The following is a 15,222-nucleotide window of genomic DNA, read 5'->3' on the forward strand; positions in this document are numbered from 1 at the left end:
TCAATTTGCAAGATTTATATAGAGGATTGGCTTTGGTACATGGTGATTCAAAGGTGGCAAAGAGGAATGGTAGCTGAGAGGGTAATTTGTGTGAAACTTGGGCCGTGCTAAGACCGGTTGGAAAATGGACTTAGCTATGGGCCGAGGTAATGGCTTGCATAGCTCAGTCCTTGATCCTGTTAGTTTGGCCAGAGAGGTTTGCCATTAGCCTGGTCTGGGTGCTCTGGACCGAGATATAGGAGAAAAAGAACCGAGCTAGAGAATGCCCAAGCTATCACCGAGCTAGGTGAGTGCGGTTAAAACTAGTGTAAGGCAAGGCAGTGCTAGCTTGGTTGTGTTACTATCAAGACCATGGTTGGGCTATCTCACTTGATTAAGCAGTGAGGAGGGGGTAAAAAGATAAGCGTTATCTTAGTGATTCCTAAGAGGACTCTGCTAAAAAAAGTTGAAGTCCTACTAGGATTGTGCCAGGCAGAATCTATAAAAGCTCATAGCAGGACCTATCTACAGGTATCACAATTCTTACTCTAGAATATACAGAGCTTTTGTTAGGGCTGGGCATAGGGTTATCCGAACCGCCCAACCTGATCCGAACCGCACACGTATGGGCGGTTTCGCAAACACATTATCGTAAGGTGCGGTTTGGATTTTATGTAATTTTCGGGTTGCGAGCGGGTTGCGGGTTTAACCCGCACCCGCCCAATCCGCCCGCATAAAACTTTTTTTTTTTTTTTGGGGGTTCAAATCTAATCTAACCGTTTAAAAAAAAACCCCCCCATTTTCTTTTCCTTCAAATCCAACCGTTTAAAAAAGAAAACCCTAATCAATATTATCTATCTCTCACTCTATCTATCCCATTCTGTGTCTCTCATTCTCACGCTCAATCTCACTCTCGCGATTTTCATCTCTACTGCCTACACCCACTGATCGACTCTCTCTGTCTTCGCAAGATGGACTAATCGACCGATCAACCGATCGACCTCATCGTACACCTCACAGGTAAGCTCCTCTCTAAATCTCAGTCTCTGTCTATGTCCCTCTCTCCCCGATCTTTGTGTCTCTGATCTGTCTCCCTCTCTTACTCTCTCATCTCGCAGTCTTTCACTCTTTGGCTTTGCATATACTACACCGATTGACTCTCTCTCATCACAAAATCGACCGATCGATTGACTCTGTTATCGCACCGATCATAAGTAAGCCTCTCTCTCTCTGTCTTTCTCTCGCTCACTCTCCCCGATCTTTGATCTGTCTATGTTTGGAGAATCAGTTGATAGATTTGTTTTGGATCTGTTCATTAATGTGGTATTGGATTGATGGAGGACGTTTTTTTTGGAATCTGTTTTGAATCTGCAACAGGTCTGCATTTTTTGTTTATGTTATTTGTTGATGGAGGACATTAAATCTGTTTTTGGAATTAATCTGTTTTGAATCTGTTTAATTTGTAGAATCTATTTAATTTGTATTGAATCTGTATTAAATCTGTATTGAATCTGTTTTAAATCTATTTGTGGAATCTATTTAATTTGTTTTAAATCTATATTGAATCTGTATTAAATCTGTTATTTAATTTTTGGAATTAAATCTATCTGTGTCTGTGTAATCTGTTTTTTGGAATTAAATCTGTGAAATTGAATCTGTTAACTTGATTCAATCTGTTAACTTGAATCTATGAAATTTGATCTGAATTTGTTTGATCTGAAATTTGATATGAAATTTGATCTGAATTTGAATCTGTTAACTTGTTTGATCTGAATTTGTTATTAAAATTAAATTAAATCTAAATCTGTTATTAAAATTAAATCTGAATATGTTAGTAAAATTTAATCTGAAATTGAATCTATAAATCTGAATTTGTTGAATTAAATCTGTTATTAAATCTGTCTGTTATTTAAATTTGTTATTTAATTTTTGGAATTAAATCTGTTATTAAAATTAAAATTGAATCTGTGTCTGTAAAATTGATTCTGTGACTCTATTTTTGTAATTCAGTTTAAATGGAGGATAGTATTCAATCTCCCGCAATCAATCCTGTACCTCCGGAATCCTCTAATTCTCAAATGAATCCTCTCTTAGTCGAACCCGAACCTGAACTTAAACCTAAGCCTCCTAGACCCCCAAAGAGAAAGAGTGAGAGTGGAGGAGGGAGAGCACCATCCACAGTTTGGGATCATTTTGACAGGGTTATAGGGACCGATGGGAAGCGTAGAGCCGTATGTAAATATTGTAAGAAAGAGTATATGGCTGACTCCAGACTTCATTGGACTAGTAATTTGAGGAGTCATAGCAGGTGGGTGGCGGATGGCTGGTGGTGGTGGGTGGTGATGGTGGGTGGGTGGGTGGGTGACGGTGGCGGGTAGCAGTGGGTGGTGGCAGGTGGTGGTGGGTGTTGGCGGGTGGTAGGTGGTAGCGAGTGGGTGGTGGGTGGTAGTGACAGGTGGGTGATGGGTGATGGCTGATGATGGTGGTGGTGGTGGTGGTGGTGGGTGGTGGGTGGTGAGTGGTGGTGGCAAGTAGGTGGTGGGTTATGGCGGGTGGATGGCAGGTGGGTGGTGGTGGTGGCAAGGAGTGGGTAGTGGTGGTGGTGGTGGCAAGGGGTGGGTAGTGGTGGCGAGTGGGTGGCAGGTGGGTGGTGGCTGGTGGTGGCGGGTGGTGGGTGGGTGGTTAGTGGTGGTGGTAGGTGGTGGTGGGGGGTGGGTGGTGGTGGCGGAAGACGGTGGTGGAAAATGGTGACGGGTGGTGGCTAGTGTTGGGTGGTAAAAAAAAAAAAACTCAAAACTCAAAACGGAAACACATTTTTTTGCCAAATTTATAAATTGAGACCACTGATTTATTAATCAAAAATTTTACCAAACAAGTTTTTTATTGTGTTTTTACGAATTGAATTTGTTGTGTTTTTTATTTTATAAGTTTTTTTATAAGTTTTAATTTATTAATTATTAATGTTGGAGTATTTTAAAAAATATGAGGAAAAAGGTCCAAAATAAAGATTGACAAAATGGGGGGAAAAAAAAGGTTTAAAAATAAATTTTTGGAAAAAAAGTTCAATCTGCAAACTGCCCGCAATCGCCCACACATCCGCGAGCCCTATCCGCACAAACCGCAAACCGCATTGCGGGCGGTTGTGGGTTGACTTTTTCCCAAACCGCATAGATGCGGGCGGGTCCAAACCGAACCGTAAACTGTCCCAAACCGAACCGCGGACACCCCTAGCTTTTGTGTCTATTGTCTATTTGCTGACTTAGGCATCAGAGAGGTTTCCAGTACACACCCGCCGGCTAACTCACGTTTGTGTTTTCTGGTATTAAAGCGACGACGTTTGGAGGAGTGCAAACTCGATCAACAGGATTATACGAAAAGATTATTTCATACTCGTACAGTAGCAATGATTAGTGGTTTGGAGATGGTGGCGGTGGTGAGGGGTAGGGGCAAACTATTATACTGTGTTTGGTTGGGGAATTTTTGGCAAAAGTATTTAGAAAATAAAAGTAAAAAAGTGTGTAAAACTATATGAAATGCATGTATATTTTATTTACATTTCATTTATCTTTTCTATTTTCCTTTCTAAATCATTTCACAAATCTTCCAACCAAATACAATATTAGAGGAAGATGGGTGGCAATTGATAGCTGATGTCAAGGAAAAGACGGTACTTGATAGGAGTGAGAGGAACGTGTGGATGGTGGTTGGTAGTGGAATGGGCGGGAAGATGCGGTGGGAAGATGATTAATGGTGAGTCTAATAGGGTGGGGGAGATGATCAATGGTGAGTCTAGCACGAATGGTTCCACCATTGGGCCAATTAGACAATTACATAAAATTTCATATTTCCGAAGGTTCCAATTTTTTAAATCTCCTAAATAATGTATTATTTTAATTACAAAAAATCCTCGGTTTCATACTATTAACAACTTATCAATTATTTTGGATCCTTCAATTCTTTGGACCCCATTTACAAATTCTAAAATCCTTTAAATTTTTTTTTTTCCAAATAATACTAAAATTATCCTTATGAAAATATTTTACCCATTTAATTAAATGCACACCCCTACATTCCAAAAAGTCTCTCTTTCAAAAATCTTAACCAAATCCACGAATGTGATTATTATTTCCTCTCCACATACTTGTTCATGACCTGAGAAAATAAATGTAAGATTTTTTTGTTATTAATTCAAAATTTTTCTTTTGTTGGTTCTGTGATTTTCACAAGTTTCGGTTATTTGTTCCTGAACAAATAAGAAATATTCAGTTACCTAAACAAATAAACAATATTTGGGCCTGTGTTGCAGAATTTCGGTCATATGTTCAGAAGTGCAGTCCTGAAAAAATGATGAACACTTTTTATTATTTTTGTCTTTTTTTTTAAAAAACTTACCCTTATAAGGACAATGTCCTCTAAACTAAAAATATCATTAAAGTTATGAACCTCTTCTGAGTTTTTATTGTTGTACTCCTCTTGTTTCATGGAGTTGTGGTTACCGAAAAAACTTTCACTCATTGTTATTATCAGAGAAGTGTAGGTAATCAAATAGTTGCTATCGTTATCACCGGAATATTGTCGCCAAAGATTTTCAAAGTTTTGAAGGTGGGATTTGGAGAAGATGGATGGGTGATGATGAAAGTGGATGCACTTATAAACTCTAACTCATGATATAGTAGATATATGGGCTTAATTGTGAGATGTGGTGTCTCAAAATTATTGATGTCATTTTTAATAATTTTATTTAAAATTATTATTTTAACAAAAAATGTTAACAAATAAAATATTCAAAATAATTGATGGGGGTGGCAAAAAAATCTAAACAGCATGTCGCTTGTTTGGGTTAAAACGATGCAAGAAAGATTTGATATGGTAAAAAAAAAAAAAAAGGGTCATGCCTCTTGTTTTATTTTTAAAATGGGTTTATTACATTTTATATTTTTAAAATATCATCAAATTATCTACTTTATTCTTAAATTATCAATTGAGTTTATTAAATCTCTAAGTTATATAAATTAAAGTCTTTTTAGTTCCTTCACTGTTGATTGAATATCTCAAGTCACCAAAATATTTAATTCAAATCTATTCAGTTCTTAAAATGATTATAAAAATAAAATATAATCTCATAAGTAAAAGACCCTATTTAGTTAAAATTTTATTTCAAAAAAAATCTTCGAAAAGTGGGTGTAAGTTTTTCCGGTGAATTTTCTTTATAACGGTAAGAATAATTATTTACAATATTTTTTTACTTGTCTTTCACAATGGCTACATGTTTGCCTTTATCTAGTATTATGTATAAGATTTTATTTATAATTTTTAATTGATTGTTTTTAAGTTTTTCACTAAATTCTTTTTATTACTTAATTAATGTATTATTTTATTCTATTATTATTTGTAGCGAGGTGTTATTATTTAAATTATCTAATTCTACTTCTTCAATATATCTAATACTCATATAATTTACTGACGAAAAAACTAGACTCTAATACTAATTTAAACAAACACACATGGAAATAAACACTTTTTAAAGACAAAATAAAAATTTTAAATTTTTTTGTAATAAAATCTTAATTAGATAGGATTTTTTAATTAATTTATAATACTTATGCGTATATATTTTAATTTTCTCGTCTTTTCAAGGAGTAAATAGGTTTGAATTAAATATTTTAGGAACTTAATAGATTCAATCTATAGTTTAGGAATTAAATAGACTTTGACTTATATACTTTAGGAATCAAATATACTCAATCAATAATTTATGAATTAAATAAATAATTTGGTGATAATTTTGGGAAAGAAAGTTTAATAAACCCTTTTAAAATTTATACCGGAACAAACAAAGGAAAAAGCCATGGGCTAGAATGAAATGTTTATTGAAGCTTAAGATTTTTAATGCGACAAGATAACACAATATGTTAAAGAAACTTTTAGAATTTTAATATATAATAGATCAAATTATTTTTTAATTGAAAGTATGTTCCAACAATTAAAATTATTAGATTTATATAGTTTAGAATATAGACCCAACAAAATTGGTTTAGATTTGTTTTTGTAACTAAAATTTTTGAAAAAAGTTATACAAATAGAAGAAAAAAGAACAATGTAGTCAACTTAATGAATTTTATTAAAAACCTATAATATTTTTCGAATGCATCACTACTTACAAAATATTATCAACAATACATGTAATAATTGTTTTATATAAAAAAAAAAATCAAACTTATAGTTTATGAAATTTTATTTAAGATTGACTGTATTACAAAAATAATAAAATAGATTAGCGATATTGATTAATAATGCATCTTGAAATTAAACTTTAAAAAAAAAAAAAAGGTTTAACATTTTCAATAACTAAGATATAATTATTTAAAGGGGAAATTACCCATAGGTCCCATGGGAAACATGTGATCTCCATTTAATCCCATAACTTTTTCACTACACCCAAAAGTCCTTTCCTCTCTCTCTCTGCTTTTTGCTTCCCTTCCTCTCTCGTTTTTTTTTCTACATTTTTTTGTCACCGTGTTTGTCATGGAAGAGGACCACCGGTGATCATATCTTTCTCCATTGATCGGGGTTCATTGATAACCACCAAGCATTGAAATCAACTCCGACGAAGAAGATGATATATTTTCCGACGAAGAAGATGAATGGATCTACTTAGATCTGATATAGATCTACTCAGATTTGGTTAGACATCCGTCTTTCCCCTTCGATCTCTTTTTTTTTTTTTTTTTCTCTCTATGCTATACACTTATGTTTTTCTGTTCTAATGGAGAAAATTTTCGAATTCTGAACAAGCAGTTTTCGAGTTTTAGTTACAGGCGGTGAAAACTGTAAAATTTTGCAGTTTCAATTTTTTTTTTTGGTGCTGGAATGAATCATGGGTTAAAACTGTAAAATTTTACAGTTTTATAACATTCTTTAGAACTGTAAAATTTTACAGTTTCATAACATGTTTTTTAATTTTTTTTTTTCGGCAATATTCTAGACATTCCGGTGACTCTCCGGCGACCGTTAAACGGAAGTCCGACGGTAGTAAGATGTGAACAGTGTCTATAAATTATAAAAAAAAAAAAAAGGATTTTTTGGTAACAATTAAAAATGTGTTGGACTAATTGGTGCAAGTATTTTGTTTTGGGATTAGTTGGGTTTTGAACTTGTTACATGGGACTTATCAGTAAGTTCCCCTTATTTAAATTAATATAGTAAAATCTAAAAGGCCTTAATTTAACATATCGCCTAAAGCCCAAAAATGATTAGGCCCCCACTTATAGTGAGTTGTTTTGATGGAATCCAATTCTCTATGGTACAAATGATGTTTATTTATAAGTAATGTTAGAGATTTTAAAATTTTATCAAATTTTTTACTAAATATTTCACATACATTCATGTGGAATATTTGATAAAAAATTTAATAAAACTTTTAGAATTTCTAACATTTATTTTTATTTTTATAGAGAGTATTAAAGACAATGCACTATAGATTCGTTTTGATGGAGGATGTTGAGAAGGTTCAGTTGTGGTGGATACAATTTTCTTCAATGAAGTGGTAGGTTGTGATTGAAGGGAATTTTTTTCAAATATATATATATATATACATTTATATGAATTACCCTTCAATGTGTTGGGTCGGGTAAGGTTAGGGCTGGTCTGCCCCCCTGTGCCACGTGGAGAGAAAGAGAGAACGTATGAGAATGTCCTCAGATTATGCCAACAATGTCATGCTTTTGTATTCTATCACAAGTTGCATCTCTATGCAGCAAGAAGAAAGAAAGAAAAATAAATAAATAAATAACTAGTGTAAGATTTTAATTAAATTTGTATAATTAATTCTCTATTCAACCACATTTCATATTCTATTGTCTAACTCTTTGACGCAAGACAACCCTCCAAATGTTGTTTCAGAAAGAAAATAAATAAAGTAAGGTTAGATTTAAGGGTAAGATTTTAATTAAATCTGTGTAAAAAAAAATTCAATATATAACCACATTTCTTATTCCATTGTCCAACTTTTTACATGAGACAACAATACTCATGATAAGACTGTGTTTGGATCTTATTCTTCACTTTTAATTTTCATTCACAAATCTAAAATCGTAACGCAACCCAGAAATACACGAGAGGCCAACTTACTTGTACCTAATAGTAGGAAAATCAACTGAGAAATAAGATTATGTGTAAATAGGAAGGAGATGTCAAACAAGTGTCTATACTCAAAGTAAAACATGAAATATAGCATAAATCATATACATATACAAAAGGTCTTTACATAAAAATTTAATACTGTCATTATTGGCTGATGATGACCTATTATTGTCATAAAATACCAATAATTATAATTAATACAGATGCAGAATGCACAGTAGGTAGTAGTCCTTGCGTTACAGCGTCGTCCTCAAAAACTGTACAACAAAATACACAACTGCCAAAAATAGTGCAATTTGGTATGCATCTCTTTGGAAACTGTCATCCCTTTCAAAGAACTGAATCATAGAAAGATATTACATAACCCATCAGTTAGTCATACAAGAAAAGTAATAGACTCCTTTTAAACATTAAGATGTCTTAACTGGGAAAGAAATTTGTAGAAGGAAATTCACTTTTTTAATGTGTACACCTCACCTACCAATCAGCAAAATAAATATCATATGCGTATATCGGCTGAGAATATGTTCATGAAGAGCTTCTAAAGAAGAACTTACCTTCGTTGGATCACCAGAAGGGTCTGGATAAATCTCTAAGTTCTCTTTTTGTGTTGTAAATCGGCTTGTAATGTTCTTGACAAAGTCAGCTACATCTTTCCCAGCTTCAATCGTAGCAAAAAGACGCCGTGATGTCCAGAAATAAGTCTGAGCAATGGCTGACGATGCTGATAAATCCCAAAATTCTTCATGCTCAGTCACCTGGCCACTAATCTGGTTCAGAGTAAACTGAGAAGTCACTTTAATGATCACGTCTCCTCCCATACCAGCAAGAAAAGATTTAGGCTTCCCTTTAATTGTCCACTTAATACTAAGCACACTGGTTGACAACATCGTCATTTCCTGCACACTCTACAAAATCAAGGGCAAATGGATAGATTTACGAGGCAAAAAATAAAATAAAAAATTAACCCTAAGCTAATAAACATTGTATTTTTTTTATTATAGACAACATTGAACAATAAATAAACTAGTACAAGATAGAATCCTCACCACAGTGGGTTTATCTAGAGCATCAGTTATCCACAGTGGTCTCTTATATTTCTCACGACCAGTAAAACTTCTAACTGGATCCTGCAATTGATGTTGCAGAAAAAGTCAAGATAATGAATGAAGGAAAAGTACAAACAAACCAGAAGCCAATGGTAATAACAGAAACAAATGAATTTTCCAAATTGTTCTTCATGTCACCTACACATCAATTTCTCATGGGAACCTTTCTGCCTAAATGGATGATACATGGATCAAACATGATCTAAGAATTTTACCAGATAAAAGGGAAAGTGCAGCTACACAGAAAGATATGACACCAAAACTTCAAATCAATAAGAAAATTTTAAAAATGAAAAGAAAGAAAAAAGAAATCACCAATCCACTACAAGAACAGACAGAGACCAATGAATTCCAGTTTGAACACATCAAGGCTGTTAAATCAACAAATAAATAAATACCCGCTTTACTGAAAGTGAAGCATCTCCAACTTGGGTTCGTACCTAAATAGTCTTGCTGTAAAAAATAAAAAATAAAAAATAAAAAATTCCCTTTCCTTGCTGGGCCTCATCACTTTGAATCTTAAACTTGTCCCCAGTGCCGGCCCTGGGCATGCGCCGACAAGGTCATGGACTAGGACCCTTCAAAATAGATTTAAAAAATGAGCCTCCTTCTATTATGATTTAGTATAATATATTAGGTAAAAAAATTAAAGAAGACCCAAACTAATTTAAAATAAATTGATCCATTAAAAAATTAAAAGGCCCATTCAAAAAAATTAACATTATTATCCATTGAAAATAGACCCAAAAAAGGGTCCTCCTATTATAATTTATTGTAATATATTATGTATATTTTAAATCCAAAAAAAAAATTAAGGCCTAGTTTGGGAACGGACTATTTTAGTAACTTTTTGGCTTTTTACGAAAAGATATGCAGAAAAGTAGAGAGGTGATGTGACAACTTTTAGTAACTTTTTGACTTTTTGACTAAAAGAGCCACTCCCCAAACTAGGCTTAAGGAAGACCCAAACTAATTTAAAATAAATTGACTCATTAAAAAATTGAAAGACCCATTAAAAATAAGTAGCATTGTTATTCATTGAAAATGATTTTGCAAAAAAACTAGATTATGCAAGTATGATTGATTTATTTGCTTCTAAAAATGCAAGGAGAGCGATGATTATTAATTGTTGTAATGTAATACTAAATATTTTTTGTGATTTTGTTACAAATTTTTTGTCTTTTATCTTCATTTTTTTTTGTCATTTTTTTTCATTTAATGAAAAAAAAATGTGAAGAACTCCAAAAATTTATTAATTAATTATTGACTTTGGGCTTCAAAAATTTCTGGGCAGGGCCTGCTTGTCCCCCAACCAAGAAAAGAAAAATAAATAAAAAGACATTAGAGGTGTCAAAACTACATATTTGCCTAAGCAAGTGACTACAGTGCCTAGATCCAGCGAATAATGTCCTCATCGATCAAATTTTTTTTTTCCAGTAGCATGTATTCTTCAACTAAAAAATGGAACAGTGATAGAACTCTAAAGATGTCTCTCATCTATAGCATAAATTTCCGACAAAGCTCTCATCCAAGTTAAACTTGATTCTTAGGTCTTTTTTGCCAGTAAAATACAGTTCTTTTTTTCAAATAACAAGGAGGGGAAAAGCAAAAGAAGCTAGCCTAAAATTTTCATATTTCCCTGCATAAAAATAATGAAGATTACTTATTCAGAATCATTAAAAAACTTTAGCTACATGGTAAATCCTATGCAGAACATGTAAATACCTTGTACTTGACAGAAACTGCATAGGTTCCAAGGGCACGATTGCCTTCCCGAAGCTCTAAGATATCACGAACAAGTTGTCTTGCTGTAGCTTCCACAGAGGGGCTGCTATTGCACTCAAATTCATTGCAAAGCTCACCAAAGTTCATACCATCAACAATCTTATCAGCTTCTGATCTTTCAGTGGTGGGATCCGGAGACAATTCGGTTCTCTTAGAATCATTAGTAACTGCGACATGTTGGTAGACATAATTATATTTGATCTAACGAGACAATTATTACAAAATAAAAGCACTATGAACACAACTCTACCATGAAGACCGTCAATAAATGATAAATAAATTTATTGAGATCTAACAGAATATTTATCATCGATGCAATCATAATTGTTCCTCCACCCTCTATTATTAGGTTTCAGTAAGCTATTTATTAGAACCAAGAGGCGGTGGTCGGTATTTGCATAATGTGATCAATATGGTAAACTAGTTGAAAGGGAAAAGGACAATAAAAATAAAAGATACAAGAAGTAATTGAACAAAAGTGCTATAATGTTAGCTGGAGGCTCTAGAAGCCATTAAAAGAGAATCTCCTACACACATGGCAACTTGCAAGACATAACAAGTTATGAGCACCTACGTTACCAATCTTCAACCATTAGAATATTCAAATTCTCGGGAGAAAAAAAAAAAGACACAAGTTTCAAACATCTTTAAAGTAAAATAAAAAATAGTAGTATAATGATCAATAGCTTGTTTCACAAGTCAACTTATCAAGTGTGAGAAAAACGGATGGTTTAAACCTTAGTTGCACCAAACGGAAATGGCACCACTTAAAAGAGTCGTAGATTGTAAGTGCTTATGCATTATTTTTATTGATAATATTTTTAATTTATCTATATAAACTTTTTTTTTTATTTTTTATTGACATATATATATATATATATATATGTTATAAATAAATAAATAAATAAAAGTATAACAAATAAGGAATAACAGATTCTGTTAAAAATATAACAAATAAAAATTAAAAATTATTTTAGGCATAAAATAAATTACATTGTATATGACAAAAATAAATTATTTTTATTTTAGGCATAAAAATTGTATTATTTATGACATATAAAAAATGTATAAGATAAATTATATTAAGGGGTGACAATTGATTCAGTGGTAAAATCTTGGTCTAATAACTATGAAGCTATGGGTTCAAGTTACGGTGTATGTACCCAATCTTTTCTTTTCCAAACACACATTAATCGGTGCTGTTTTTTTTTTTATTATAAATTATATAAAGTCAGATAGCGAGAGTGAGAATGAGCAATTCCTCCTATTCGTGATCATCTTCCGCCATTCCTGCCATTACAGTTTAAATCTAAAGACAACCATTTTCACAAATAATATTAGAGTTCAACTCCAACTCTTCCAAACCTCCACACTAAAAAAACATCAAAGCTAGGTAATGCCTTCGTTTATTTTTTCATTTTAGTTTGAAGTAACATAAGATATAAAACATTGTGTTCATAAAGCACAAGAGACACACAACGAGGGAAAAAGAAAAGTAATAAAGCACATAATAGTTCATAAGATATAAAATATTGTGTTGTTTTACCATCACAAATGACCATTGACCACTTTATCCTAAATTCTTTTAGCCCTTTGCCCATATTAATTGATCAATACGAAAATCAGTTATAGAGCTTTGCAGCTTAAACTAGTATTATACTTTGTCCCATTTTAGATGCTGTACTTTACTTTTAAGGAAATCCAATTTTACGTGGCCTCGTTTGGGAAGATAATATTTTAATATTTTTTTAATTTTTTTATAAAAATATGTATAAAAAAAGTAAGGAGACATTTTAGTATTATTTATTTATTTATTTATAACTAAAACTTAGAGTTGTCTACTATGCTGATGCTGACACTGTGTTTGGTTGGGGATTTGAGAAGGAATTTGGAAAGGAAAACGAAAAAGTTAGATGAAATACGAATAAAATATACTTACATTTTACCTAATTTCACACACATTTTTCCTTTCCTTTTTCAAATCCCTCTCCAAATCCCCTAACCAAACACAACATAAAATTTTTAATAATCACTTTCCCATACCAACCAACCTTCTTTACATTTATGTTAAAAAAATCACAAACATTTTCAAATAATACAAAAGATTTTTTTTTTCCTTCTAAATTTATCATTAAGGATGTTTTTTAAAAACTTTGTGCATAGTTAGCTGGGACGCGTAAAATGGGATGAAGTAGATGTTAAAACGAAAGTCCAAACATTGTAAACTGATTAGAATATAATATATGGCTATTAAATTTGGTCAGTGTAAGTAGTAATTGATGAAGGAAGAAGAGGAGGAGAAGAATTAGAAGAAGAAGAGCAACCTCGTAATGAAAATTGGCGGCGATGAAAGAAGGGGGAATCGAAACGGTTGAAGCGGCAGGTGACTCTGCTTCTCCTTCTACGGCGGAGATGCACGCCGGTCAAGCTGGTTGTGGTCACGGCGGAAGCGGAGGCGCTAGAAGCAGTCATCTCTGACAACCCATTCTGCCAAACATTTTGGATTGAACTGGACCCTCAAATTCCTCACTCTCTCTCTCTCTCTCTCTCCAAATCTTCTCTCCATGTTTGTGTGGAGGATAAGGTGCCTGATGTGTCATGTGATGTCTGGGAGAAATTTTTGTATGGCCATATGTAATACGTGGTAATATATTTCATCAATTATAATAATATATATTTTTTATTGTTTTTTAAATACCTCACATAAATATAATGGACGTTATTATCAAAGTCAGACACAGTAGTAGAATATATCACATAATATATATTTTATCCGCATATAAAAATTACTCGGGCTTGTTTGTTTGGTTACCTCTTTAATTTTTATTTTAATTATTTTTAAACAAGTATGTTATTATTTTGGAAAATATTATAGTAAACACTCTTTAAATAGTGTGTACTCTATGTAAATTATAAGTTTAAAAAAAAATAGTATAATTTTAATTTTCTAAATCATAACTTTAAAAAAAAAATATCATAATTAAATACAATACAAGGCATAACTAAAAAACTTATGAATCATAATTAAAATAATATCATAACTAAATACAATACAAGACATAACTAAAAAATTTATGAATCATAATTAAAATAATATCATAACTAATTAAGAAAATTAGTCATAATTAAAAAAGAAAATGATATAATTAGAGGTGCATATGGTATACCTTTTTTTAAAGAGTGTATATTAAAATTTTCCTATTAACTTATTTTAAAATTGAAAAATTATTTACTACTAACAAAAAAAAAAAATTTGTATAAAAATATTCATCTAAAATAATGATGTGGTAATAATATTTTTAAAATTATAAATAAAATAATGAATATCATAATTTGAAATAAAACGGTCACGAAGAATTTTTAGACCTCTTTTCTCTTATAGTTCATACATTTTTTTGTTTGATTATTAACTTTCGAATAAAATTATATGATTTAAAATCAACTTTTAAATTGGAAACTTACAAATCGATTATATAACTTTTTGTTTAGTAATAAATTATTATAGTAAAAAAATCACTAAAAAAAAATCAAAATTTAATTTTGCGTCTCTCTATTTTTTGTAAGTTTTTTTTTTATAAAAAAATTAAAAACTATTTCCAAACACTTTAATTTTTTTCACCTTAACCAACCCTAAATGATAGGAAATTCAATAGAAATTACTCCAAAACAAATATATATGCTCTAGAAATCGGCTTCGGTGAGATTATGAGATGAGTAATGTTTTAAACCATTAATTAGTAATGGCTCTAATGATGTGGCAGTAAATCCCAGTGTGTTTATGCCTTGGCTTTTTCTTTTTTTTTTTTCCAATTGCCACCTCACTAGTGATAGGATTAGTGATGACAAATTACTGATTTATAGCATTGCTCTTATGAGATTTGGGGTATGGGAGGGTACCTACAAGGAAAACTACACCTAAATCGAATTTTTTGTGCACTAAAATTATCATGTAGATGTAAATATTTTCTTTTAAAGTTGGGTTTAGTTGAAGAATTTAATGAAAAAAAACGAAAAAGGAAAGGAAAATAAAAAGAAAATGAAAAACAATTGATAGGATTCGAATTTTAGATTATGTTTGATTGACTTGAAAATTGAAGGAAAAAAAAAAAGAAGCAAAAGTGAACCTAAAAGACAAAAAATGAAATTACATTTCCTTCTCACGGTATTTTCTATTATAACTAAACAAAAAGTGAAATTGCATTTTCTC

The 15,222-nt window shown here is 31.8% G+C and overlaps 1 protein-coding gene across 2 annotated transcripts; it reads right to left on the minus strand.

Annotated features, from left to right (window-relative positions):
• Positions 1 to 8,186: 8,186 nt before the first annotated feature.
• On the minus strand, positions 8,187 to 15,043 carry LOC114258841 (transmembrane protein, putative (DUF2358)). 2 transcript variants are annotated; one of them, XM_028198844.2, is made up of 5 exons: positions 13,340 to 15,043; positions 10,956 to 11,182; positions 9,171 to 9,251; positions 8,679 to 9,029; positions 8,187 to 8,459 (listed from the first exon to the last, which is right to left on the minus strand). In XM_028198844.2, the coding sequence occupies exons 1-5, from the start codon at positions 13,485 to 13,487 to the stop codon at positions 8,358 to 8,360; spliced, it is 909 nt and encodes a 302-aa protein (XP_028054645.2). In that variant the 5' UTR covers positions 13,488 to 15,043; the 3' UTR covers positions 8,187 to 8,357. The 2 variants fall into 2 exon arrangements, with proteins under 2 accessions (XP_028054645.2, XP_028054646.2); XM_028198845.2 differs by having other exon boundaries at positions 8,187 to 8,598; positions 13,340 to 13,652.
• Between the last annotated feature and the right edge of the window lie 179 nt (positions 15,044 to 15,222).

This window comes from Camellia sinensis, chromosome 8 (genome assembly GCF_055761805.1).
Source record: "Camellia sinensis isolate YWXY chromosome 8, ASM5576180v1, whole genome shotgun sequence".
Taxonomy (NCBI): Eukaryota; Viridiplantae; Streptophyta; class Magnoliopsida; order Ericales; family Theaceae; genus Camellia; species Camellia sinensis.

Excerpts from the sequence above, each read along its gene's own strand:
- LOC114258841 (XM_028198844.2), bottom strand. The coding sequence starts at position 13,487 with ATGACTGCTTCTAGCGCCTCCGCTTCCGCCGTGACCACAACCAGCTTG. Across the intron at positions 11,183-13,339 it reads CCGCCAATTTTCATTACGAG|TTACTAATGATTCTAAGAGA; the intron begins GTTGCTCTTCTT and ends AACATGTCGCAG. Across the intron at positions 8,460-8,678 it reads CTTCTGGTGATCCAACGAAG|TTCTTTGAAAGGGATGACAG; the intron begins GTAAGTTCTTCT and ends TCTATGATTCAG.